The sequence below is a fragment of the Perna viridis genome, chromosome 14, assembly GCF_037379345.1.
Source record: "Perna viridis isolate PV_CMFRI_1.1 ecotype Kerala chromosome 14, ASM3737934v1, whole genome shotgun sequence".
Taxonomy (NCBI): Eukaryota; Metazoa; Mollusca; class Bivalvia; order Mytilida; family Mytilidae; genus Perna; species Perna viridis.
In genome coordinates, this window is record NC_142458.1 from 27,627,093 (window position 1) to 27,654,779 (window position 27,687).

Here is a 27,687-nt window from a genome sequence, read left to right on the forward strand (position 1 = left end):
ACCTAATGGTTGGTTAAAGAGTAATCAAGGGAACCAAGGTTATAGCGGTAATCAAAAGAATGTAATCCAGGGACAAAGACCAGACATGGAAAACAGACATACATTACAAAGAACATAAAGTAACTAAAATCATACATACAAAGTAACAAAAGTAAATGAGCAACGCGGACTCCACTAAAAACTGGGAGCACGGACCAGGTGCACCGGTAGGGTAAGCGTCCTCTGCTTTTCTAGAAACACCCGCCGAGTTGCTCATAAAAAGTCAAGTCCGGGGTAGACAAACGAGGAAAGGAAATCTATGACATGTTGAATACATCAGTTTTCATGGTGCTGATGGATACGATTTGTTTTATTCAAAGGATATGTGATTCTTACTCTTGGTTCCTTGATTACTCTTTTACATCCTAAACTCGTTTATAAATACCTCATTTAGTAAACACAGCATGCAATTTCTGTGAATCAAAGCGAAAAATGATAGTTAAGTTCAACTGAAGTTCTTAGTCCAGAAATTATGCGGATCAGTCACAATTGCGTTGCGACAACAACTTTTTCCACATTGTTCAATATAGCAGAGAAATAGCACGCGTTTAAAGGGAAAAAGTTAACACAGAAGATCCATATAATCTAGGTCAATCGCAAAGATGTAACAAATTCGTAAAATTCATAATATTGATAATCCACTTTGTTAAGACGTGTGTGTGTCTACAAAACCGTGTTAATGCTTAATTTTATGTACGAATAATTCTAACTACTGAAGACGAATGACTAATACACTACACAGCGGAAAATGCCACATATGAATATTATTTCGTTCTTGATTAAACGATAACCTTCAATGGACAACACGGCGGAACGTGTATTTTACAAGAACCAGGCGGAGCAACCAAATCCATTGGCCAGACATTTTTTTCTTTTTTCTTTGGTGGGAGGTCGTGTTACCCATATTGGTTCATTTGTACTTATTTTGATATGGATTAGTTTATTTTGATGATACGTATGTAAATTGCCACCATCATATATTGATAAATTTTCAAATTTCAATTTTTTTTGTCTTTTTGATTATGTTTTTCTCGAACTGTTTTTATGTAAATTGTTGATTAAAATATTAAGTACCAGTCCACATAAAATTCAGGCACTGCCAATTATAAAGTGATTCATGGTGAAGAAAAACGCACCAAACAAACGATGCCTTTTCAGTCTATATATGCTATATTTTCACATAACATTTTTTTTTCCGCATTCAGATCTGCACTTTTCATACATTCATCTCTCACTGAAATCAACCAAATCAAGAAAGATAACTCTTCCAAAGTGCAAATTTCATGTACAATCTATATGATTTTTATCTGAAAAGTGCAACAACTAAATGAAAAACTTAAACTGGTTATGTGATCAGTAACTGTTTCTGAACTAGAAAGAAGACTGAGTTTGGTGGATTTTTAACATGCATGAATCACCTAACTGATTTTTAGAAAGACTGGTACTTAATTAGCAAAATAAATATTTCAATGAATCCTTTTTAATTTGTTTTGATGTAGTTTTATTGTTTTTTGAATACAGTTACATGGAATTTGAACTGCTCTTAAACGGTACAGTAATTGATTTTTTTTCTGTAACAGTATACTTATTTCTTAGATACCGATAGGAAGTAAAATTCTTGTATCTTTAAATCATTGTAGATTCTGTTCCTAAGGTAACTGTTCTTTTCAAACAAATGAAAGAAAACTAGAGTTATTTTAGGAAACAGACAATGTAACTTTTCTAATCAAATAAATGAAGGAAAATTAGTGACTAATTCATTTATTTGGTAACAGATAAAGCTGTACAGTAACTTAACAGTGATCTGAATACAACTCCACCTAAGTATCATGCAAATATAGATACATCAAAATTGTTTGTAAACTTCACAACTACCTACAAGTTTACAGAAAGTCATTGTTATGATAAAAAAAATTACCATTTGGAGGCTCGAAAAAGAATTTGATTAGTCAATACAGTCAAATAGAGGTACTTTGTTTCCAAAGTCCTCAAAAGTGTTATTGGTTCTTATATAACTTATAAGACATACATTGAAATTTGGATAAGAAAATTTACAAAAAAATATACTTTTCTACTACTGCATGATTGTTAGGTGAATTAGTACTATAACAAAGCTATTACTCAAGTTAATTTTATTTCATCAAAGCATGAAGCAAATTTGTCTTGACAATTATATCAAGACATTTCTGATATATTTAAATTTGTAAGTGAATAACTTGACAAAACAAAGAACAAATATGTAACACTGAGATTCCAAAAAGCAATGGCACAAAATCATGCACAAAAAGTCATATAATAAATATTCATTAATGTAACTTTTAGTTCCTTTTATAAAGGACTACTGCTTACTTTGAGAGATCAGAAACACTTCTTCTATATTTAAAATAGAGATACAATGTTGTGAATAATATAGTGGCATTAAATAATAAAATTTCAATTCGTTATTTCTCTCATACAAAGACAAGCAATCATTATTATCTAATAGTAGCAAAATACTAGATAAATTTAAAAAATACAAAAAAAAATTAATACACAAAAAAAGAAAAGAAAAAACACCAGCAAATCATTTTGGTCAATGAACAAACATTTGTAATACTCTAAATTAACTAAACTTAATTTCATAAATATTTCATAAAGGAAACTAGTTAGTGGCAGTTTACTTCATGAATTTGTCTTCCTTGTGAAATTAGTGAAAATAAATGCCTAAAAATTAGGAAGTTATCAGTAACCATGTTGTGGCCCTAATATATTACAACAACAGATAGTATTGGTAGAATTTTCAATATCATTATGAACACTTCTTTCAAATAAAGTACAGACCAATAATAGATATATACTAAACATGGAAACTAAAAATACTCAAAATTAGTATATTGTTAATTTAAATTATCAGAATGAAGACAAATATTTTAACTGGAGTGTTTTACATTCAGTGAGTGTAATTTTGACCATTATAATCTTGACTTTTGCATTTCGGTCAAGTGTACAGCACATTGAGTAATCAAGGATTGATCTTAGGTTAGTTTCTATAGGGTTTATCAGAAAGCTATGTTTGATACATGTAACTATATTCACATTATCTACATGTAAATACAATATAGTTGGAATGTTAGACATGCTAACATAAACATTTTTTTTAGCAATATTATAGTTTGTAGTTTTCAAATAATTATGGCATATACAGTCAAATTGGTCTTAGCAACCACCTTTACTCAGCAATAACATGTCTTAAAGGACTAGGGTTATATTATCCTTATGTAGTGTATTATATGTTAAATTAGCCTGTTTATTAAAAAGACCACCTTCTAATATGACCATGACTGCTTCCATCCTAAAACAGGTTTGACTGTATAGGAATTGAAATTCTAGGAAAAATCAAATTACACAGGCAAAATTATTTCAAATGATTTGCACACGAATTTCAAATGATTTTCACCTGAATTGAGTAAATAAACTAAGTGACAGAGTTCATGTGAAATTCGGGTGAATGGAGCCTTCACATGAAATTCACACGAAATGTTCACATGAAATTCATGATTAGAGAATTTCACATGAAATCATGTTAATTTCATGTGAATTTCACATGAATTTCATGTGAAGCTCGATTAACATGAATTTCACATGAAAAATATGTATTGAAATATGAGGTATACACTATAACCGCAGAACCCTTTGAAAAATATTACAGAATGGAAAGTGAAAAGGTGTAACAAAAAATTACAATAAAATCTGGAATGTAACAAAATAAACATGTTCACATACATGTATAATATTCAGTAATAATCAAAACTAATTTCATAGACTTGGTATAAATGTAAATGGAATGGTTCAAATGTATGTTTTAATTTTTTTTTCACATATAAAAAAACAAGAACTGTATAAAGCTATCAAAAATAGTAACGATGAAAAATAAAAATATTACACACAACTTCAATTAGTTTAAACATAATTACATAAATATACTTCTTATAAAAACAAATACAGGTTACAAAAAATATTCAACAAAAAATAAACTTCAAAATGTAACAATAACATACAAAACAAAACCTTCAATACAACATACCACTACAATACATGTATAAGCCCAGCTGGATTGATGATGACCTATTAACCTTAAAAATTATTAATGTAAGGTACACCAAAACTTGCCTATAGTGAACCTGTATCATCTGTTATGGGCTGATTAAAGGGCAGGTAGAAATTTCTAAAGAAACAAATTGAAATTAATTAGTGAATTGCCAAAAATCTGTAACGAATCGTTTCAGAGAAAATGTGTCTACAACACCTTGTGTATGAATGAATTGATGAATAAATATTTCAGGGCAGAGGATAAAAGATTCCGCTAATAAAAACATGTATATTCAACTTTCAAAAAAGGGAGAATGAAAAGGGAATATAGTCGGCGTCACATAAATAACATACTGTTAAAATTTGAATAAAAATATTTTCTACAACTTTATTGACACCTACCGTCGTTTAAATTGTCTTAAATGACTTGCTCATTCGTTAAGCCAAACGGCTTCTCCCTAAACATTGAATCGTTAAATTCCGGTCAGATTTTAATTCTAGGTGGCAATATTTACATTGTAAAAAGTCGGCCATGTTTACAGTGATCGGGTTGCTAGGAGATGTTGTTTACGTTTAAATGGTTTGTCCAAAAACCGAAGAACCCAGAATGCAATTCGGCGTTATTTCGGATATCTCGGATTTATTTTACGCGAACAACGTATAATACCGAGAAGTTGATCAAGCAGACGATTGTCACCGGAGTTCGACGGGAACTTACGCACTTCGTTTGTAAACAAATCGTCCCGTAAAAACCAACATGGCGGATATTAGTATGGGATTTTCCCGTAAGGATTTGTTACGCATGATTTAAGCTAATAAGCGACTTGTTTTTGAGAAGCTGTTTGGCTAAACGAATGAGCAAGTCATTTATGACAATTTAAACGACGGTTGGTGTCAATAAAGTCGTAGAAAATATTTTTATTCAAATTTTAACAGTATGTTATTTATGTGACGCCGAGTATAGATAGTCAGTCAACATTCGATATGACAAAAATAACCATTCTTAAAAAAGGTGTAGGTCCCGTAAAGGCAAAATTTTCCCTCAAAATCCAAGTGTACCATACAAATTAGTATGATGTTTATAAAACTCTTCAATGCATATTTCAGTCGAAATGATTGGTTTCTGTAAATAATTTGAACATATATGGTCATATTTACCCCTCAAACTTAGCTATCGCTAGAAAAATCTGTGAAAAATGCTGAAAACCAACAAATTTTGTTTTTGGCTCTTTCAACATTGGCCACATCAATGTTCATTCTCAAGTTTCATATATTTTGTATTTTGGATCCTTACCAGACCTACTCCTTTTAAATCATAGAATGTTAAAACCATGTTTTTGTTTTCAATAGGGAGTAATCCTGCCACTTCTAGCAGAGGTTCAAGAGAGGAAGGCCCTGGCACCTTATCAATGTTTTAATTCAATTCAGTTATATCAAAAGATTTGCATTCGGTGTCAAATGAAGAGTTGGAAGTTCAACAACCCAGCTAAATAAAATTTCATAGATCCTACGTCAGAAAATGAGAGTCTTAGACCTGGGACCATCACTAATATGAACCCCTATCCAGGTGAGGCTGAATAGGCTCAACTTTACTTTGCAATGTTTAATTCAACAGAATAAATGTTTGAGTATATGCAATTACCTGATTATCAATAGAATTTTTTTCAATACCTTCTTCTTCCAGCTAAGCTCATACTTCATTGAAGCATAGAATCAATATCAAAACCACTAAATGGTTCATCATTTACATTAACTAAACATACCTGAAATACAAAATCATTAAATTGCAGCTGTATCATAATTAATATAAAAATAAAAACACAGGTAAAAAACTTACTAAATTTTAAAAAGTTTCTAGCACTATAATTTTGGCATATAAAATTGTGCTTATTTTCATGCACCTCTAAATTTAATTATGTTAAAAATCAATCACAAGTCAAATAGTCACAAACCTACAATTTCAATTAATTTCCTTTTGTTTCAAATATTTAACTTTTAAAATATAGTAACTCAAGTTTGTGATCTGAGATTTTGAAGATTATTGCTCAATATACAATTTGAAATTTTTTTTTGTGTTTAAATATGATTCAATTTCTATAAAAACTTACTGGCTTGAAGTAAGTTTATCGACCATTAGTAGAAGGATTAGTACTAAAATTGCATACAGTAACCTTTCATAGAAAACAGCATTAATATGAGTACAAAACATTACCCTAAATATAATATGAAACTGTTGATCCTTGAGAGAAACACTGTAGAGGCTTTCCTTGGTTGAGCGACAATGTTTAAGGTGGGATTCACAAATACTGGTTAATAACATAACAGCTAAACAAAAAAGCACTTAGAGAAATATACAACCTCCATTAAAAAAATCTATAAACTTAATTGTCTCTTTCTCTGGCTAGATGTTCAGGAATATGTGTTGATTTTATGTTGCTGAAATGTACACACATATGGTTGTTAAATTTTAAATGCACAACCTAAAAATCACATTTGTTTATACATATACAATTTCAACACTTTGTTCAATTATGGTTGATCCCAAACAACTTACATTATTGTAAATGAATCACTAGTCAGGATGATGGGGTTTCTAAATGTTACTGACATCTGTTAAAGTGTCTGTCAACTATATAATAAAGCGTTGATGAAAGTTTGTATTTTAATTTATTATAAGGAAATAGCACAGTGTGACTTCCAAACAAATGATTGAAATGATGCTTACAATTTTTTTAACCACTGGATCAATACTAATATAACACATCAAAAAAGGAGTTTGCATTTGATTGTTAATTTTTAAATGTTTCATGAAATCAGGCTCATTAAAAAAGTTGAATAAAAAAAGTCCAAACAGATAAAGAGTACTTAGCGACAGATTCACTTTGACTGACCATTACTATCACATCAAGCCAAAAATAGGACATAGATGGAACATTAAGTGATACCCTTTCACATAATGGTGAAAAAAAAGGGATGGCAAAACATTAAAAATAACCTCAAAAACTATATTTGGGATTTTGCTAAATTTTAACAATTCTATATTTGACGGTACTAAATGATTGTGCAAAGTTAAACAAAAATTTGTTGATCCATTCCCAAGTTATCATCTGGAAACTGTCGGGAGAAGTACAGACGGACAGACACACAACTTTTCAGAGCATAACACATAATACCTAGCCACTTTAACAAGTAGGGTATAAAAAGCTAACCTAAAGCAATGGTATTCTACACTCATGAAAATTCATTACATGTTTTTGTGTCATTATTCACGTAATCCATTCATAAATGCTGACTGGATAAAGGCAAAACAAAAACCAAGAAAAAAAAACAACCAATAAGCTGAGAAAATTCTTCATGTTTGATTGCATATACCACTAGCTGAACAATATCTCTTCACTTCCTTCAGTTCTCTGTGTGTTAATCTACTTTAATCCATCTCTGTATTGATTTTGTCATGGCATCCACCCATCTAAAAATAAACATAAGAAATGGGAGTGATAAGTTCTTACAAAGGTATATTAATAGAAAATGAAAAGAAAACAACAGCTGAATTTACTACTACGGTGTCAGGTTTTAACGACAATGTTGTTGTCTTTTCTTCAAATACATGTATTTACTTGTATGTAAAGACAACTGCAATGCAATAAGAATCCATCTGTACAAACAAAATCTCACTTAAACATGTTTAAGTGATGGTTCACTCTACTATAACCTTCCAAAGGCAAACTTGAAGTAATTTCTTTATTCTTAGATACTCCCTCATCTCTTAAGACATTAGAACTTTAATTAGTTTTGTCCTTAATACTTCACTATATTGAGAACTTGATATTTTACTTCATTCAATATTTTAGATTTTGATGTCTCTGAGTTTTCCTTCTATTTTGATGCATAGTATATTTTTTTGCCAATATTTAACTTCCTTACCTTTTTTTATCAGTTTCATTATCAGCAGCAAAGGTGAACTGTCTCATCTGTGATTCTGGTGGCTTCAGTGTGAAGGAGAATTTCTTTGAGGCATCTTGTATCATGTAACCATGAAGGTGAGCCATTCCTGTAAATAAATATAGACCAGTACTAAAACAAGGGTAAATGAACAATACACAAGATCTGTGTTACCCTTGTTCTATGATATATATTCAGAATTTAAAAATAATAAAAAGCTTTGCCAAGCCCAGCATGTGTGACAGCAGTGGTCAAACCCTGAATGGTTTGGGGCACAATATTAGTTTTTGACTGTGTAATAAACGAGTACATAAAATCAACGGCACATATGTTGATGCCACTGTATCTTAAGTTGTTTAATATTATTTTGAATACTGGAGACATTCCAGAAATGTGGACACTTGGTATGATAATACCTATTTTCAAAAACAAAGGTGACCCCCTTGATCCTGATTCATATAGAGGTATCACACTTGTTTCATCAATTGGGAAACTTTTTACAGCTATTTTGAATATGCAGATTTAGTAGATATTATTCCAGAGTCCCAAGCCGGATTTCGAAAGGGTTATTCAACAGTGGATAACATATTTTGTTTACATGTCCTAATTGGTCTTTATTTATCATTTGGGAAAAAATTGTTTTGTACATTCATCGATTTTAAGAAGGCGTTTGATACGGTATGGAGGGTTGGTCTCTGGCAAAAGATGATAAAAAATAATATTGGTGGGAAGATATTAAAAGTAATTTATAACATGTATGATTGCATTAAATCCTGTGTTAAGCAGGACGACCAAATTTCTGGGTTCTTTTCATGCAATACGGGGGTTCGTCAAGGGAAAAATTTATCACCTTTTCTTTTTTCAGTATTTTTAGCAGATTTAGAGGACTTTTTTCTTCAAAACAATGTATGAGGCCTTGAGTATATTACAAAGAATTGTCAAGATATATTAAGAATCTATGTTTTAATCTTTGTGCTACTGTACGCTGATGATACCATTGTATTCGCAGAAAGTGCAGAAGATCTGCAAAGTTCTTTTCTTGTATTTGAAGACTATTGTTCACGATGGAAATTGACTGTCAATGTTGACAAAACTAAAACCATTATTTTTTGTAAGTGTAAAAGCAAAGTTCAACATGATTTCAAATTATTTGGACAAACTTTAGAAAGAGTTGATTCATACTCATACCTTGGTCTAATTTTTAATTACAACGGGAATTTTTCATTGGCAAAGAAAAAATTGTTAGACCAAGCTCAAAAAGCACTAAATGCACTGTACAGAAAAATTAGAAACATTAATATACCAATTGACTTACAGTTAAAATTATTTGATTCACTGATTGAGCCAATTCTTTTATATTCATGCGAGGTCTGGGGTTTTGAAAACACTAGTATGTTAGAAAAGATACATCTGCAATTTTTTTGAAGAAAATCTTAATTGTAAGATCAACTACACCAAATTTTATGATTTATTGGGAAACCGGACGTTATCCAATTGAAATTGACATTAAAATTCGCATGTTGAACTTTCGGGCTAAACTTATTACAAACGAAAATAAAATGTCAGGAATGTTATATCAGTTATTACTAGATATGCATAACAGAAATGTATATCATTCCAAATGGATTTTATATGTTAAATCTATATTAGACAACTCTGGTTTATCTTATGTATAGAATAGTCAAAGTGTATTAAGTAAACTAGACACTAAAATATATGTCAAACAAATTTTACATGATCAGTTTATACAGAAGTGGTACAGTGACATGATGAATTCGTCTAGAGGTCAGTTCTACAGTTTATTTAAAAATGAATTTGGTTTTGAAAAGTATTTCGTGAAGTTAAATAAAAATCGTAGAATCTATATAAGTAAGTTACGTTGCTCAAACGTCAAGTTTCAAATTGAAACTGGACGTTGGACCAACACCTCACGCTCAGAAAGATTTTGTTTATTAAGTAATCTTGGTGCTATTGGTAATCAATTTCACTACTTGTTTCAATGTAAAAATGAACACATACAGCGGTTTAGAATAAAATTCATCCCGTCGTACTATTATACATATCCAAGGGAAGACAAACTTAAAGGGTTGTTGTCTCTTTGTAATAAAACAGTATTGAATAATTTGGCTATCTTTGTGCAAAAGCTTAGCAAATTATTATAGAATATTATAAGAAATAAATGTATACTTACAAATCGTATAAATCATGATTAACTCAAAATCCATATTGTATTAACCCATTTGTACATGTATGTTTGTATTGAATGTATATATTCAGTGTTGATGTGATCTGCTTAGCACGTGATTAGTGTTATTGACGATTGTTAAAAGTTAAGAATATTGTCGCTTACACCGTATCAGTGTATATATTTGTTCATTGTTTTTCTGTCATATGCTTCTTATGTAATAGCATGTACCACTTTGTCTTTGTTTGCCATTTTGTATATGTATTATGTATGATTAGCCTCTTGTTGCAGTGTATTCTGCCTGAGTGTATCAATAAAATCTTGAAAAAATCTTGACACACTTAAGCATAAAGACTAACAATTCATTCCGTAACAAGAACTGGTATGGACACAATGAAGCACAAAATTTTAAACTCAATTAAAAACTTTCAAAATCAGACTGAGAAATTAAAAAGTTTATTTTTTGGGTTTGTGACCCCTTTGACACCTATAATCTGAAAACCATATGAGATACTTAAAATCTGATTAAAAATGCAGGCAAGGATTTTCATAAATTATCCTATAAAAAGAAAACTTAAAAATAAAAAAAATAAAAATTATTAGTCAAGTTATTACTTGGACATCAGGAAAATGCATGTTTCTGGTCTCCCTTTTTGGCCCCTACTTTTTGAAAAGCTCTAGTCTTTACCCCCAAAATCAATCCAAGTTCAACCATTTGTGGTATAGAATATTTTGGATAAATATCATAGACATTTGTATGCTTTCACAGAGTTATAAAGTTAAATTCTATGACATGCTTGTTTATGCCCTCTTTTTGCATCTAATTCTTTAACAATTGGGGCTATAACCCCAAAATTTATACCAACCTTCTTTTTGTAGTTTGTAACCTTGGTATAAAATTTTACAAAGATCAAGCAACAAATACTCAAGTTATCCCCATGGAAACCAAGTATCGACAGATGAAGCAAATTTTTTGCCATCAAATAAAAAGGACTTAGCAGAGTGAGTAGACAGAATATCACAGACAGACAGGCAGTTACATTAGCAATACCCATTTCCAACTTAATATAATTAGAAAAATTCAATAACACTTTTTGAGTCTGCAGATTAAATTTGTAATAGTAAACAGTGTTTACTACATTGTATTGCCACACTTAATTAAGGCAGTACTATAAAACAGGAAGTTGATATCAGAAAAAGTTGCTTACATCATATGCCCTATCTACTGACAGCCACATAACACAATACATCTCTTGGCAGTCCAGATTATTGCAGCAAAACGAAGACGAACAGAAAGACAGATGAACAAAGTGATTCAATACCACCCAGCTGTTGAATGGGGTGGGGGGTCCATACCATCCACTTGTTGTGTGGGGGTCCATACCACCCACTTATTGAGTGGGGGTCAAAGTCCCCAACTGATGAGTGGGGGTATCATTGTTATCTAACTTGGTTTACATAATTTGTCTTTCCCACAAGAGTCTTCAACTTATTCATAAGTGTTTGAGTAAAAATAAAATTCCTTCTAACAATAAAACGGTACCTTGTGCCCTGGGTGAATACATATTTTTGTAATAATAAATGCAGGCATCTTTGAGAATGCAGTAACGCTTCTGCCAGGCTTTGGTGGTTCTGGCACACTTCAATAGATATCCAGAACATTCTGGTTTACGTACTTCAAGGGCAGGTAACCCTACATTATGGCTAGTCACATCCATCCATGATTCTTTCTATAATAGGAGAGAAATAAGCCTCAAGTATAGAGCAAATACTTTAAGAACAAAAACTACTGTCAATGAGATTCATAAGCATACATTGCAACACACCAAAGACAATATTTTTTTAAATAACCATAAAAATAATTTTCTTTATTGGTTGTAGAAATAGGAAGTAGAAATTTGGCATGAACCAAACAGCAATATATAAAAAACGGTTATGAAGTCAAATTCTATTTGAATTCAAATAGTAAATCAGATTTTTTTTCAGAGAGATATAAATAAAAAACATCCCTTTAAACTTTGTCTGTTTTTAACCATGAAAAATAAACAATAGTGATGATACATAGTAATTACCTCTTACTTAAATTATGTATACTATGTAGTTGGTGTAATTTTTGCAAACACCTAAATTGATATTTTAATTTTCCAAAATTGAGGTGTTTAGTGTTTTATAAGTCATTCACTTCGAATAAGGAAAATAGAGCAGTAGCCAATTTAGCAAAAATTAATACCACAAGAAAATTTAATAATCCAAGGTGAATCACTATACTTTAATATGTACCTTGCATCTTTCTAACGAAGTGATACAACATTTGAAGCAAACAAAATTCATATGCACACAATAATGAGAGATTCCTACAGAAACTATATTTTTAAAGACTGTTCAACCAATTAAAGTAAGCTACAAAGCAAAAACCTATTCTTGAAACTTTCCAAACAAATCAGGAGAATGAGAAATTCTTTAACACACTTTTATATCATGAAAAGTAGAAAAAAAACTATAATATAGCTTCCATAGTAAAGCAAAAGCCAGCAAATTTATTGTAAAACAAATAGCATGATTGACCCTGCAAAGCATAGAGTATAACATAAATAATTAGTAAGTTACTTTTGTTCATTCCCACAACAATCCTAGTAAATTAAAAGGAGCCTATGTAAAAAAACAAACCAATGAATGGCACATGATCAAATTCGAATTACTTTATCAAATGTCATCAAAATTTTCTTTCTAGGTTTACAGTTAAAATAAGAGAATTGTTTGCTATGAAATACTGTAACTTAAGAAATTATTGTTCTAATATAGCAAATTATACAACTGACATCAAATTGCAATTGTAAAGGTATGCACTAAGTAATTTCAAACTTTACTGCAAAAATTTTAAAGTGCATTTTTGACTTCTATGAAGAGATCACAACCATTTATGCCTCCAACAACTACTGAATTTACAGTAAACACCTTCAAATTCGCTGAAATGAATAAATAACTCCTACAAATTTCTCTCATTAGGTTTGAAGTTAATTGAATTTAAAACTGAACAATTTCTTCTAAACAAATATAAAAGTAAAAACCATTATATAGGAAGGTTAAAAGCAACAGTAAAAACAATTCAACATTTTGTGCCATAGTTATAACAGATCTTACATGGAAATCCTGTTTAATGAACATATTTATAAATTCTCAACCACATTCGTCCCCAGGCATAAGTATAACAAAAAATATCATAATACTTTCATCTATCAGTTTTGTGTATAAGTCCACCTTAAAATGCAAAATTATAGGAATTATCAAGGTTTGCCAGCAACTAGCCAAATTAGTATTATTTCTTACACTTTTGATATAAGTAGAACCCTAAAAATTGAAAAAAGTAAATATTAATGATTATCGAGTGTTTTTACATGGATTGCAAGGGAAACATTAAGCTGCACATGTTGTGCTATACCCCAACTCCTACAGGAAGTCAATATTTAACAGCAACTAAAAGCACATTCAACATATGCCCCATCTACACAAAGCCATATATCAAATTAAAAAAAAATAATAATAATTAGGAGTGGCAATAATTGCACATAAGTTTTGGAAAGGTGTAATGATTGATGGACAGACAGACAGACAAGGTGATTCAAATTTTATCATACAAACTCATCTGTAATAGCAGTGTAAAATGAAATGCTTGCATTAGGCCCTATTTTTGGCCCTAATTCTAAAATTCTAAAAATCAATACCAACCATCCTTTTCAGGTTTGGAACCTTTTATAAAATTTTATAAAGATCAACCAATACTCATGTAATCACACAAAAACCAAGTGTCTACAAACACCGACAAAGACACGGATGACAACAATGATAGCACCATACCAATATACGAATTATTTTTGGTATATTAAACACTCATGAAATATTGATAATGGAAGTTGTTTTTGAAATACCCAGACTAAAGAATGTGTAACAGAAGACATGTTTTTTGACAGATCAAAAATCCCTTCATCAGTTCTATGCAGGATACCCCAAGGAACACTTGTACCAAGTTTGGTTCTGATTGGTCAAGTAATGTCAGAGGAGAAAAGTTCTGTATAATTGTTAACGATGACAACGGATGACGTTGACGGACAACGACAACAATGAAGACAAAGGATGCCAAGTGATGGCAATAGCTCACCTGGCCTTTGGCAATAGCTGACCTGGCCTTTGGCAATAGCTGACCTGGCCTATGGCAATAGCTGACCTGGCCTTTGGCAATAGCTCACCTGGCCTATGGCAATAGCTCACCTGGCCTTTGGCAATAGCTCACCTGACCTTCGGCAATAGCTGACCTGGCCTTTGGCAATAGCTGACCTGGCCTATGGCAATAGCTGACCTGGCCTTTGGCAACAGCTGACCTGGCCTATGGCAATAGCTGACCTGGCCTTTGGCAATAGCTCACCTGACCTTTGGCAATAGCTGACCTGGCCATTGGCAATAGCTCACCTGGCCTATGGCAATAGCTGACCTGGCCTTTGGCAATAGCTCACCTGGCCTATGGCAATAGCTCACCTGGCCTTTGGCAATAGCTCACCTGACCTTCGGCAATAGCTGACCTGGCCTTTGGCAATAGCTGACCTGGCCTATGGCAATAGCTCACCTGGCCTTTGGCAATAGCTCACCTGGCCTATGGCAATAGCTCACCTGGCCTTTGGCAATAGCTCACCTGACCTTCGGCAATAGCTCACCTGGCCTTCGGCAATAGCTGACCTGGCCTATGGCAATAGCTCACCTGGCCTTTGGCAATAGCTCACCTGGCCTATGGCAATAGCTCACCTGGCCTTTGGCAATAGCTCACCTGGCCTTTGGCAATAGCTCACCTGGCCTTTGGCCAGGTGAGCTAAACACTAAACTTACAACCAATATGAAAGGATTAGGATATATTTCACTGGATAGGTACAAAATGAATATAGATAATGTGCCTTTCTTTAAATTGTGATAATGAAATAATAAGCAAACATTTTTGTTTTTCTGCCCTTCACACAATATTACATAAAATCAATCTAAAGAACATGATGGTACACGTATTAAGTATTACTTAAAGATGCATTTAACTGTATAAAAAAATTTAGAGTAATGTCAATTACATACATTTAACACACTAAACACACATGTTGAAGTGAGAAAAAAACATCCCTATTCAATAAAATTCTAATTTACTTACTCTTTTTTTAGAAAGCATGGATGCCTCATTCATTGCACCAACCCATCTGTAAAACAAATTGATACACTGATGTAATATAGTGAAACTGAGTGTTGAACATGAAAAATAATGAACAGAGAGGTTGAAACTTGAATAGTTGGGACATGCATGGACACACCAGTCAAGCTTGATACAGCTCTGAATTGTGATTGTGAAAATAAGAATTTGATCAGAATCAAATTGACTCCTTATTGGTCCCTTAATTCATAAAAGGTTCCAGTACAAACCCCAAAATCAATCTCAGCCTTCCTTTTGTAAAATGACACATTATAAAATTTCAGTGATCAATTCACTCTTATGCCAAGTTAAAGTCAAGAAGTCATGAAAATACTTGCTTCTGGCACCTATTTTGGCCCTAATTCCTAAATGGTCCCAAGTCACAACCCCCAAAATCAATCCCAGCCTTCTTGCTCTGGTATGGCACCTTGGGGTACAATATAAGGGAGGTCCATTCACTAATGTAATAGTCAAGTTATTGTCTGGACATCATGAAAGTGCTTGTTTCAGGCCCCTTTTTGGTCCTTAATTCTTACATAGTTTGAGATACAATAACTAAAGTCAATCGAAGCCTTCCAATGAAGACAACAATGCTGACAGCAAAAGCTTGATACCATTATATAACCACAATTTCATATAAAAAGCCTATTCTGAAATGACAAACAAGAAAAAAAAACAAAAACAATAGGGAGTCTTCTTCAACAAGGTCAAAACACAGTGCCACAAATGTATAAAAAATCAATGGAAGAATTTGTGAATTCTCCTACATTATATTTGGACATACCATACACCCACCAAATACAGACACCATAAAACTAAGAATACAAGGGCAACCCCATAGAGAAAAAAAATGGAAGAATTTGTGAATTATCCTACATTATATTTGGACACACCATATATTACAAGTATTACTAAAACAAACAACTAGGTTTTCTGAAATTTGAAGCATGGCTTGACAAACTGGTTGTCACTTGTGAGTATCTAGTGTTCATGGCTTGACAAACTGGTAGTCATTTGTGGAGTATCTAGTGTTCAGTTGCCTTTTATGTTTATTTAGAAATAAACTCAGATGACAGTGCAGTGAACCGTATTTTCAAGATATACATGTATGTACAAGTATATACTTTAAAACTCATGAATCTCAAATCTATTTTCTGAATTTAAAGTATTTAGTATACAGACTAGTTTGTAGAAAAGATTTTGGGTGAAGTCTGGTGTTGTAGGAAAAACAGTTCCTCCTTCTATCAAGACACTAGCTGTGTCACTTACTGAAGACAATACATGTCTGAAGAAAAACAAAGATAGTCTATGAAAGATGGGAACTGACAACTGACATATCATTTCGATTGTGTACACTTACTTGGAAGAATTCATTTATCTGACCTTACCATATACCCTGACCTTGAAGAATTCATTTAACTGTCCTTGCAATATACCCTGACCTTGGAGTTTGCATTTATCTGACCTTGCAATATATCCTGACCTTGGATAATTCATTTATCTGACCTTGCCATATACCCTGACCTTAGATAATTCATTTAACTGACCTTGTCATAAACCCTGACTTTGGATAATTAATTTAACTGACCTTGCCATATACCGTGACCTTGGAGAATTCATTTAACTGACCTTGCCATGTCATCTCGATTGTCTACACTGAAGTAGTATGTTTTAGCTCCATATTTCTCTGCCTTAAAGCAGTTGTCCTTATTATTATCCTGGTGTCTGGAAACTAGATAGTTCAGCATTGGTATGGCACCCAGAGGGTCTAAATCCTAAAGTAGAGGTTAAAGTTCAACATTAACATGACACCAAGTGGGTCTAATTTATGAAATAGATGTCATTGGTCCACATTGGTAATTGTTATTTAGGCAAATTAAACCATGAAACTGGGGTTTAACTGTAAGATTGATGTGGCATCCAATGTCTAAAACCTGACAGAGAGATTATGATACAAGTATTTATATCAATCCCATCAATGGAATTTAGATATTTTTTGTATACTTTCTTCTATCTGGGCTGAAAATTCAACATATCAATTTGAAAGTGGCAAAGAAAATTAAAACCAAATATAGACAGAGGGAATATCAGGGATTTTTATCTATATATTATCCACTCATAAAGTGTATGAAATATACAATCAAAATAAATCATCAATCAAAACATTGCATTACAATGTCAAGTCATACAACCATTAAGAATGTAAAAAGAGAAATTTAAGGACATTATACCCCTTCATTTTTGAAATAGTAAAGGCAGTTATCCTGACGAAGAACACAGTAGCGCCTTTTCCATGACTTGATGAATGTAGATTCTTTCTGTTTGTACAGATAACCAGACATAACTGGTTTCTGTAGGTCTCGAATGTAATGGATATCAGTATTGGCAACTTCCACTTGGAGTGTCTTAGAACCTAAAATAAAGAAAAATGAAGATAAAAATAGACTGAAAATCTTTCAGGAAAAAAATGAAGTTCATCATAAAAAGTTGAAATACGAACAAGAACTCTCTATCTCACTAAACTTTTTATAAGCTATTCGGTGGGTGTTTCTAGAAAAGCAAAGAACGCTTACCCTACCAGTGCACCTGGTCCATGCGCCCAATTTTTAGTGGAGTCCAAGTTGCTCATTTACTTTGTTACTTTGTATGTATTATTTTGGTTATTTTATGTTCTTTGTTGTGTTTGTCTATTTTCAATGTCTGGTCCCTTGATTACATTCTTTTGATTTCCACTAGAATTTTGGTTCCCTTGAATACTCTTCCATCTGTTGAAGCATGAGACAATTTTATATAAGTAGCATTCAGTTGAAGAAGGGACATCCACAACTAGAATTAATCAATATGTGAATGTATGAATTCGGCCCTTTTGAAATTTGGCTATCATTAGTGAATGTTACTGTCTAAATATGACACACTTCAGTGATAGTCATGTTCATATTAAATTTGAAATACCCACTCATAATCATTCAGTTCTAGTGACCCTTGCATTGAAGTTCTATGGAATGAAACCAGGCTCTTATATAAACAGATTAAACCTGAGTTATTGAGGCTACCACAATTCTGACTCTGTTGAACAAGGGAGATAATAAAAAGAATATCTAGTTCTCACTGACCACTCCCGGGTCAAATGGCCACCCCTCTATGTGGTACAAAAAAAAACACTGAACCTAGATCTATGGCATTGTAAGTGCATACTATGTGTGAATGTTGATCAAAAGTTGTCAAAATAAAGCTAAGAATGTTCACTTTAAAATCATATTTGTTAAGATACTACAAAAGTGTATGAGTAAGTGTATGAATATTGTCTACATGTGCGAGTAATTTGCCTCCATGCTGTCAGTTAGCACAAAAGGTAAACATTTGGATTTTCAGTATCATTTCCTCAAGTTAATTTTGTGAAAAACTTTTCCAATCATCATATCATTAGTATACTGGTAATGAAAGCCTTATTTTCTAATCTTTGAAATGCTATGCAAAATTAAGATGTCACTTGTCCTGGGAAATCTCAGTGAAATTTTGAATATTACTTTTTAACATGTAAAGTAATGGAAACGTTAAAAGTGGTGAGACAATGTTTATTCTGTTGAACAAGAGATGTTAATACAAGAATATCTACGATGCTTACTTTGTTGAACAAGGGAGATAATCCTATCATGTGAAGCATCCAAAACTGACACACCATTTACCATTAAAAGTATTTGTCCTTCCTTTACACCTGCTCTGCATGCTGGACTGTCTGATATAAGATATAATTACAATTTACAAGCAATATACTATTATATATATGTAACTGCTGTTCGTGTAGGATAAACATGTATAGTGTTAAATCAAATTAACTATAATTATCAAATATTTAACCTTGCAATGTATATTCTCATGAACTTAATATGAGTTTTGATTATCTGCTTTTACTATTGTTCATTGTTGTGCCCATATGTCTTTTTTGATCAAGAATATCACTGACTAAACATGCCCATTTCATACCAATTATTCTAAAAGGGTGTCTTACAAAGGCTTTGAGAGCAAAAAGGAAGCAGTTTTTTTATTTACCTTTAACAACCAGAGATGATAATAGATTGTGTATCTAAGATATGTACGAAGAGGCTACTTTTTTTACCTATCACTTTCAACACCACAAATAATATTGAGCAGATCACTCCCTTCTATCTATCTCTATTGACACTAAAAATGATAATGAGATGAAGACTCCTCTTTAGCTATCTCTATTGACACTAGAAATAATAATGAAAAGAAGACTTCTCTTTACCCACCTCTATTGACACTAGAAATTATAATGAGGAGAACAAGTCCTCATTACCTACCTCTATTGACACTAGAAATTATGAGATGACTCCTCTTTACCTACCTCTATTGACAAAAGAAATTATAATGAAGAGATGACACCTCTTTACCTACATCTATTGACACTAGAAATTATAATGAGAACGACTCCTCATTACCTACCTCTATTGACACTAGAAATTATAATGAGGAGATGACTCCTCTTTACCTACTTGTATCAACACCTGAAATGATTACAGGCTGTGTATCTAGGATATGTAACCCAAACCCTGTTTCATTCTCCTTCTTCTGCATCGTCACAACCTTCTCATTATCTGTTATAAATAAGATGGAAAATAAAATCAAACCTCCTACAGTATAATGCTGAACTGGTCAGAATAACCTTTTTCTAAGGTACATACCATAAAAAAAATTGTTTTTGCGATCGATTCAGTTTTGCTAATTTTGCAAGCCCTAACAACTGTGCAAACTGAACCTCTGCAAATAGTCTAATTCTTTACTGAAATAAATATGTTTGAAAAAATTGAATTGGCATCCTAAAATGTGAAAAGTATCTGGTTTACAGCATGCATTTGTAGTTACAAGGCATAGGGATATTCTATAGATACTTATGACATATTTTGCCAACTTTATTGCATAATGCATTAAGAAATCCTATTCAAGTAATCATCAATATGAATTCAGCTGGACAAAATCAGGAGAATATGATTTAAAATATACATCGAAAGAAAATCTGCAGCCTACCAAAAACTCGACAAGACATCCGTTCATATTCCTGTTGACTGTCATTTCTCTGTACGAAGCATTTTCTCCTTGTTTGGAAACTTCGTTTAAATTCTCGTTCTGACGCTGTAGTAGCTGTTGAGTCTGACCGTTTATGATTAAATACATGACTGTTCATATCACCATTCATTATCTTGGAAGACGGAGTTTCAACAAACACATCATCTGAAAATAAAGATAACCATCAAAGTGATAAATGGCTGATATTAAAAAGAGGGAAAAAGTAATCTATCAAACTAACATGCCTCCATTCTATAGGAAATACCTCAATGTCGGAGGTTGTGAAAATTTTATTCTTTCTCTGCAAATAGAACTAAATAAATAACAGAATGAATAACCCTTTCAATCCACTGCACAACATGTGAGCTACAAAGTAAAAGATTAGTGACAGACAACCAAGGCAAAAATCAAGTTTCTCATCTAGATAACAATTACATGTTTGATAATAGTACGAAACAAGCATAAATGAATGACCTCATAAGTATATAAGGACCTGGAGAGGATATGTTTCTATGTACATCTGTCAGTATGTATGTATGTATGTATCTAATAAGAAAGGGTAACGCCAATAAAATACATTTAAAATCTTTCTTTTCTTTAACCATTGAAGAGGCAACAAATCAAATTATGAAATGTCTCAGTGAATCAGATCTCAACTTTGCTTGGCAAGGATGTAGTGGCTACTGATTTTAAATTACTTCAATGGATTGACTCCATGACAATCCCATCTACACAATATGACAACAGACAACAGTCTAATTCTATCAGAGAGCATCATACAAATATACATGAACAGTGCCTGCTTTGAGTCCTAATCGTGGAAAAACAAGACTTTTGAGGGTTTATGAGTCTTGTTCTAGTTTCATTTTCCCTTCCAGAATTACCGATGTAGATCATATTGAAATCCAAAGACCAATGTGCATTTTATAGTTTGCTTACATGATCTCAAAACACTGCATTACAATGTCAAATCTTCTATTTTAGGCCTTATTAACATTTTCATCATTTAGAACTAGATGCATTGTGCATTTGCAATTGTTTATTGGTATTTTTACATGAAAAGATGTTTCGCTTTTAATACTAAACTCAAAGTTATGTTTGAGGTTGTCATGCAGTAAAATGTCCAGACAACTGTGTTTGTTCATACACATGAACCATATGATTTCCATCCCCTGGCATTCTCAATTTAGGATGACTTTCTTACACCATTATTCTATACCTGTTTTATCTTCTCCATTCAGCTCTTCCTCTGGTCCTTCATCAATGGAATCATTAATCATAGGTGTATGGCTGTCTAAACATATCCAGCAGGAATTTCTAAAGCTTTCATTATAAATACCTGTAAAAATAGTCATTAGCAATTAAATACAATTAATTCATGTACATTTTTTTCATCAAATAAGATTTTTATCAGAGACCAAAATGCACTTGACATGATTAACACATTAGACCAATTGATGTCTTACCTGCCTTGCACTGAAGATGTGATTTATAGTTGTGGAGGAAAATGCAACAAAACAGGTGTTACGGATGGAGATACAGAACAGAACATGATTCCCATAAAAATTAGAGAATAAACATTTCCTGATAATATGCACAACAACATATATTGTTCTTATTACATACATGTACTATGTTTTAAGAAATTTCTGTTGGGAAGTTTTGGAGGAGTTGTAATGACAAACTGATACATGATGATTTTCTGTAAATATCTAAGGTCAAAGGAGCATAACTCCTATGAAAATCATAGAATCAAAATTTCCTGATAATATGCACAATGACATATGGTGATCTTGCAAAATAACAAGTTTCACAAAATTCAATTATTAAAGTAGTTTATGAGAAGTTGCAATGACAAGCTGACATATGATAATTTTTGGTAAATTTCTAATTTCAAAGGGACCTATAACTCCCATAAAAATGAGAGAATTATAAAAATTTCCTGATAATATCCACAACCACATCTTGTGTTCTTGCTACATACATGTACATGTACCAAGTTAATGAAATTCTAGTGGGTAGTTTCAGAGTAGTTATAATGACAAGCTGATACATTATGATTTATGGTAAGTTTTTAAATTCAAAGGGGCATAATTCCCATAAAGATAAAAGAAAATCAATATTTCCTGATAATATTGCACAAATAAATATGGTGTTCTTGCTATGAATGGAGTGATCCAACTCCTAGACCTGCTTCCCCGGATGATGAAGGTAAAACACGTATACACTGAGTTGTCAAAGAACAATATTGGGATGTTTTTATACTTTTCTTGTTATTTCAAGGCAAAATTCAAGAAAATATCCCCAATAACTATATTGCTTTGAGGGTTTATCATTTTTCTGGGTAAAAAATTTGGGGTCATCCTGCTAATATAACAACAACCTTATTCTTAATTCACATACAGAGCACTTATAAATTATATAAATAAATTCACATAGAAAAGCAAATGCTACATGTACATGTATTACAATCCCTTTCGAATTTTCATTTGAATTGTTCAATTCCAGTATGATTTGCATTGTACAAGTTTCTTATACATGTATGAAGTGTACATGTAATACCTGTAAACATACAATGTACATGTATATGAAGGAGGCATAATGTTCCAGACAACTTCATTTCTAATGCAGTACTGCATTGTCCATAGCAAGCTTCTGCTTAAAGGCAACCTCTACTTTCTAAACACATGTATGCACACAATTTACCTGTATGCACTGATGGCTGTGTTTGCACTCATCACAAAAAGACACGAACAACTTTCACAATAATTTTAAATGATAAAAGGATTTATCACATACATTTATCTCGTGCATGTATGTACATGCCAATATTACCCGAGTTGGTTATAAGACATTTATCCATCTGTACTAGCCCCGTGCAGGTCCGGGTGTTAAAAGAATAGGCCTGCAGCAGCGCTAAGCTTGTCGTATAAGGCGACTAAATAGTGCTCAGAAACCTAGCCGGGGACTAGGCGCTCTGCCCACAGAGCAACTGGGATGTGTGCCCCAGGTGGTGGAATGGGGTACCCCTGGCCTGTTACATGCTGGGGTTGTCAGGCTATAATACGGAAAACCTGACCGCAAACCATAGTGGTGCACCGCGTTTGGAAAGATGCCACGTTCCTCGCACATTAAAGAACCCTGCTGTGGTATTCGATAGGAGTAGGAACCTTTGCACTCCGCCACAGGAGGCTAAATTGCCCGACCTTACCCATCCCCCCTTTTTCCAGTGGCAATCAAAATTTGTCGACCCTATTATCCTTGAGACCCATCCTTTCTTTTTTTCATTTCATGTTCATTTTATCATCCATTTCATGTTCATCGTCTGAATATAGCTGAAATATTGCTGCTCGGACGTTAAACCCCAACAAACAAACAAACAAATCCATCTGTACTATGAAAACTGATTTGTTCAACCTGTCATGGTTTTCCTTTCTTCTCTCGTCTACCCCGGACTTGACTTTCTATGAACAACTCAGTGGGTGTTTCTGGAAAGCAGAGGATGCTTACCCTACCGGTGCACCTGGTCCATGCTCCCAATTTTCAATGGAGTGGGAGTTGCACATTTGCTTTTGTTACTTTGTATGTACACTACAGCTAACGACCATTTTGACGATGCCACTCGCCCACGGTGGACAAATCAAGTTGACCACACTTTGCCCACACTTAATGCCCACGGTGGACAGATGTCCACGTGCCCAACGTGTCAGGTGGACAGTATAGTGTCCACGCCAATGGTATCCGGTGGATGCGTGATAACCTGTTGATTGGATTTAATCCATGATTGGCAATTTTATTACAATGTTCATACCGTTGACAAATAAAAGAACAATGTGTCAATCATTGCCTTGACCGTGAGAATCAATTTTCTGTCATGTATTATTGGTCTCAAGCCAAAATTGTGACACCACCAGGTGTTTACTTAGGAATTGATACAATTAGGTTTTTATATGAATTAAATGCTTTAACCTTTTTTTTCTATTTCTTACGGTCCCCATCGTATTTAAATCTACCATTATTTAGTATCATCAAAATGTAAACCTGGATTAATCGGAAACCAAAGTTGATATAATTTTTAAAGAAATTCATAAGGCCTTAATTTTATCATTTCCAGTTGCTACATGTACATGTATCATGTAATAATATCATACACCTGACCTGTCACCAGATTGTTACGAATTGTAAATTACAATATTCAAGAAAATCGAGTATTTGCGAACTCCTTATTTTACTGACAATCTATTTAACGCCGTTGTATTTTCTAAGTGAAAGAACGGATTTGAAGCAGACATGTGCAACTTACGGTCTATAAATAACCAATTTCGATATCGTGTCATTTCAACACAATTTGAGAGCGGGAAGCACCGTTGGAAGATAATATATGATCCAGAATTATTGAACCGCGTACTTCATGAGTTTTCAAATGGCAACGGATTTAACCGTGTATTATCCGAGCACACGTTAGCCAACTATAGTGATGGGTGAAAATTTCCCCTCATAAGTTGAATATGCAGTTAGTTCTTTAAGATTTAGCGCACCATAGACAATAGAATGACGTATTTCTTCCGTTTCTTTTTTTCTTCACTTAGTTCAACAATTTTGACTACGATTAGTTCCGTTATTATATAATAACAGTAGCATACAAATTGTTAATTAAATGTTCAAGAAACTCGAGTACTTGCGAACTACTCATTTTACTGACGGGTTTCTTACGTAATAATTCTAAAAAAAGAACAAAGTACTTTAAACCAAAAACTATTAGAATACTTTGAGTGCAAATTTGATAAACGCCTTTGTAATATCGTCGACCAATCAATGTGTTTCACGTTTTATCACAAGGTGTGTCCCTGTGTTTTGAGCATCGTATGAGGTAAATTGACATTTCGTTGACACTGCAACAATTACCGATCGACGAACAAGGTGTCTTACTTGCATAGATAATAAGAAGAGCAATAATACTTCAAAGTATTTAAAATTCGACACCGTCATTCAAAAACATGTAACTTTAAGAGACATATAGAAATGTAAAATTATGCTTTCTTAAATTTTTTTTTTATACCGTTGACGTTAAATCATAACTTTTCATTTCACGAGTCAGACTTTTTAATTAAAATTAATTTACATGTAATTCCCGAAAATGGATTGCTTTAAAAGTGTTTTATTTTGGAATGTCGTAACTTTTTAGAATCTTCTGAAATTTTATTCCAAAAATATTATTACTTTCATTTTCAAAATATCCATTGTTAGTTTATAAATATACAAATAGGTGAATGACACAAGGACAATCATATTTTTATTTCAATAATTAAATGTTTAGTGTTCTTGTAAAATCATGCTCAATACAAGTATTTTTTTCTTTTTCTAAACGACATAATCTTGTAAAGTATTTGTGATTTTCATATCATAGTCACCTAGAAATAAAATTAATTAATGTGTTTACAACGTTAACTTAATTAGTAAAATCTGTATTATCCGTGTAATGTACTTAATACCTGAGCGTGTCACACTCAGCCAATATACAGAAAAGGAAAGATGGCGGACATGAGTGGCCACGGGTAATGTTGTCCCGGTCAGTTTTTGTGTTTTGTGTATTCATAACAACTATAAGTTGCCAGAAACCAGCTGAGATTGGTAGTTTGGAACCGAGGACTTCATGGCATCATTCAGATATATGTTTTATGGGCGGTAGAAGGAATAAAAGGAGGCGCCAGGACAGTTCGGTGAGTGCGTCATACATCATGTCGAGCACGCCTACAAATAACATGACTTATAATGCGCTTCGTAATGCTAACGAAACATTGTATGGACCAGTGCCATTTATTCCAAATGTATCTCCGCCGAATATGAATATACAACCGCAATTAGGACCGCAAATGCAGACATCGACCCCGATACACACCAATTATTCACACCTGAATGCACCGCAGGTATTTCTCAGTGACCAGGGTCAAGGACAATTTAATACACAAACAGTGGTACGTCAACAACAGTCTGGGCCAAGCATAGAATCGATACTCAGTGACATTCATGTACGTTTAAACAAGTTAAATATGTTGGATAGTATAAATGACAGGTTGCGAAACATAGAAGATAGATTTGATTCAGTTGAAAAAGAAATCGACCAATTGAAAAAATCAGTTACAGAACATGACAAGTACATGGAGTCGAAGGACTTCGAATTTAGAGATTTTCACGATAGAATACAAGACCTAGAATTTGCTAGAGATGAATTGGAAAACGCAACCAGGGACATGCATGAAACCATTCTAGATCAGCAAACCCGTATTATGAAGTATAACCTGATATTTGAAAACATACCGGTTAATGCGCCGAATCCCGAAGTTAAAGAGGAAACCGAAAATGTCTTGAAGCAATTCCTGACAAAGGAGCTTGAAGTAAACGACATTCAATTTCACAATGTCCATCGTCTGAAACCGAGGAGAGACGGAAAACCTCCATCCATAGTGGCAAAATTTGTTTACAATAAGGACAAGGACACGGTGATCAACGCAGCACGTACGAAACTAGTGGACAAACAGTACAAGGTTTACCAACAATATCCCCAGGAAATCAGTGACCGTCGTCGCGAATTGGTGCCGAGGATGAAGGAACTGCGGGACCAAAATCAAAGAGCGTATATTGTAAAAGACAAACTTTTCGTAAACGGACGGCCGTACGTTCACGACGCACGAGGACAAGGGGGAGCAAGAAACCCAGGCGACCGTAGAAACGATCCTCGAAACCAGGTTCAATTCAGTTAGGACAGGCGGCATAGTGATGTTAATAAAGAACATACAATAAATGAAAAACATTCAAAACTTAATGTTTGTTGTTTAAATGTGTGTGGATTATTGTCCAAATAAGAGATCCTGGCTTTTTAAATATTTTCAATGATTATGATATTCTATTTTTTCAAGAAACCAAAATTGATGAGTTTGATCATTTAGCTTTACCTAGTGAATTCAGTTGTGTTGGAAAATATAGAAAGACGTATACAAGAAAATCTGGTGGTTTAATTACAATTTTTAGAAATAATTTTAAGCATTTACTGGAATTTACTGAATAAAATTTCGTACAATGGGTTAAAGTTGACCGTAGTGTTTTAAAAACAGATCGAAACATGTTATTAGGTTGTATTTACATCCCTCCA

The 27,687-nt window shown here is 33.0% G+C and overlaps 1 protein-coding gene and 1 long non-coding RNA gene across 7 annotated transcripts in view; one reads left to right on the forward strand and one right to left on the reverse strand.

Moving 5' to 3' along the window:
* Positions 1–1,784: 1,784 nt before the first annotated feature.
* LOC148598855 (uncharacterized) overlaps positions 1,785–27,687 on the reverse strand; it is a 45,934-nt gene continuing 20,031 nt past the window's right edge. For 4 of the 5 annotated variants that reach the window (XM_088561979.1, XM_088561974.1, XM_088561977.1 and 1 more), the window contains exons 3-13: positions 21,757–21,876; positions 20,499–20,702; positions 19,967–20,068; positions 19,078–19,188; positions 17,684–17,865; positions 17,082–17,227; positions 15,417–15,462; positions 13,562–13,582; positions 11,778–11,964; positions 8,032–8,158; positions 1,785–7,576 (exon numbers count right to left, since the gene is read on the reverse strand). In XM_088561979.1, coding sequence (XP_088418105.1) covers positions 7,525–7,576; positions 8,032–8,158; positions 11,778–11,964; positions 13,562–13,582; positions 15,417–15,462; positions 17,082–17,227; positions 17,684–17,865; positions 19,078–19,188; positions 19,967–20,068; positions 20,499–20,702; positions 21,757–21,876 — 1,298 coding nt within the window. In that variant the 3' untranslated portion in view covers positions 1,785–7,524. The remainder of the gene's footprint in view (positions 7,577–8,031; positions 8,159–11,777; positions 11,965–13,561; positions 13,583–15,416; positions 15,463–17,081; positions 17,228–17,683; positions 17,866–19,077; positions 19,189–19,966; positions 20,069–20,498; positions 20,703–21,756; positions 21,877–27,687) is intronic. The other variant, XM_088561976.1, reaches the window with a different exon arrangement.
* LOC148598856 (uncharacterized) lies at positions 5,536–11,282 on the forward strand. Of its 2 annotated transcripts, none has more exons than XR_015918692.1 (3): positions 5,536–5,674; positions 8,045–8,147; positions 11,114–11,282. It is a non-coding gene; the product is annotated as an uncharacterized LOC148598856 (long non-coding RNA). The 2 variants fall into 2 exon arrangements; XR_015918691.1 differs by lacking the exon at positions 11,114–11,282 and adding an exon at positions 8,915–10,830.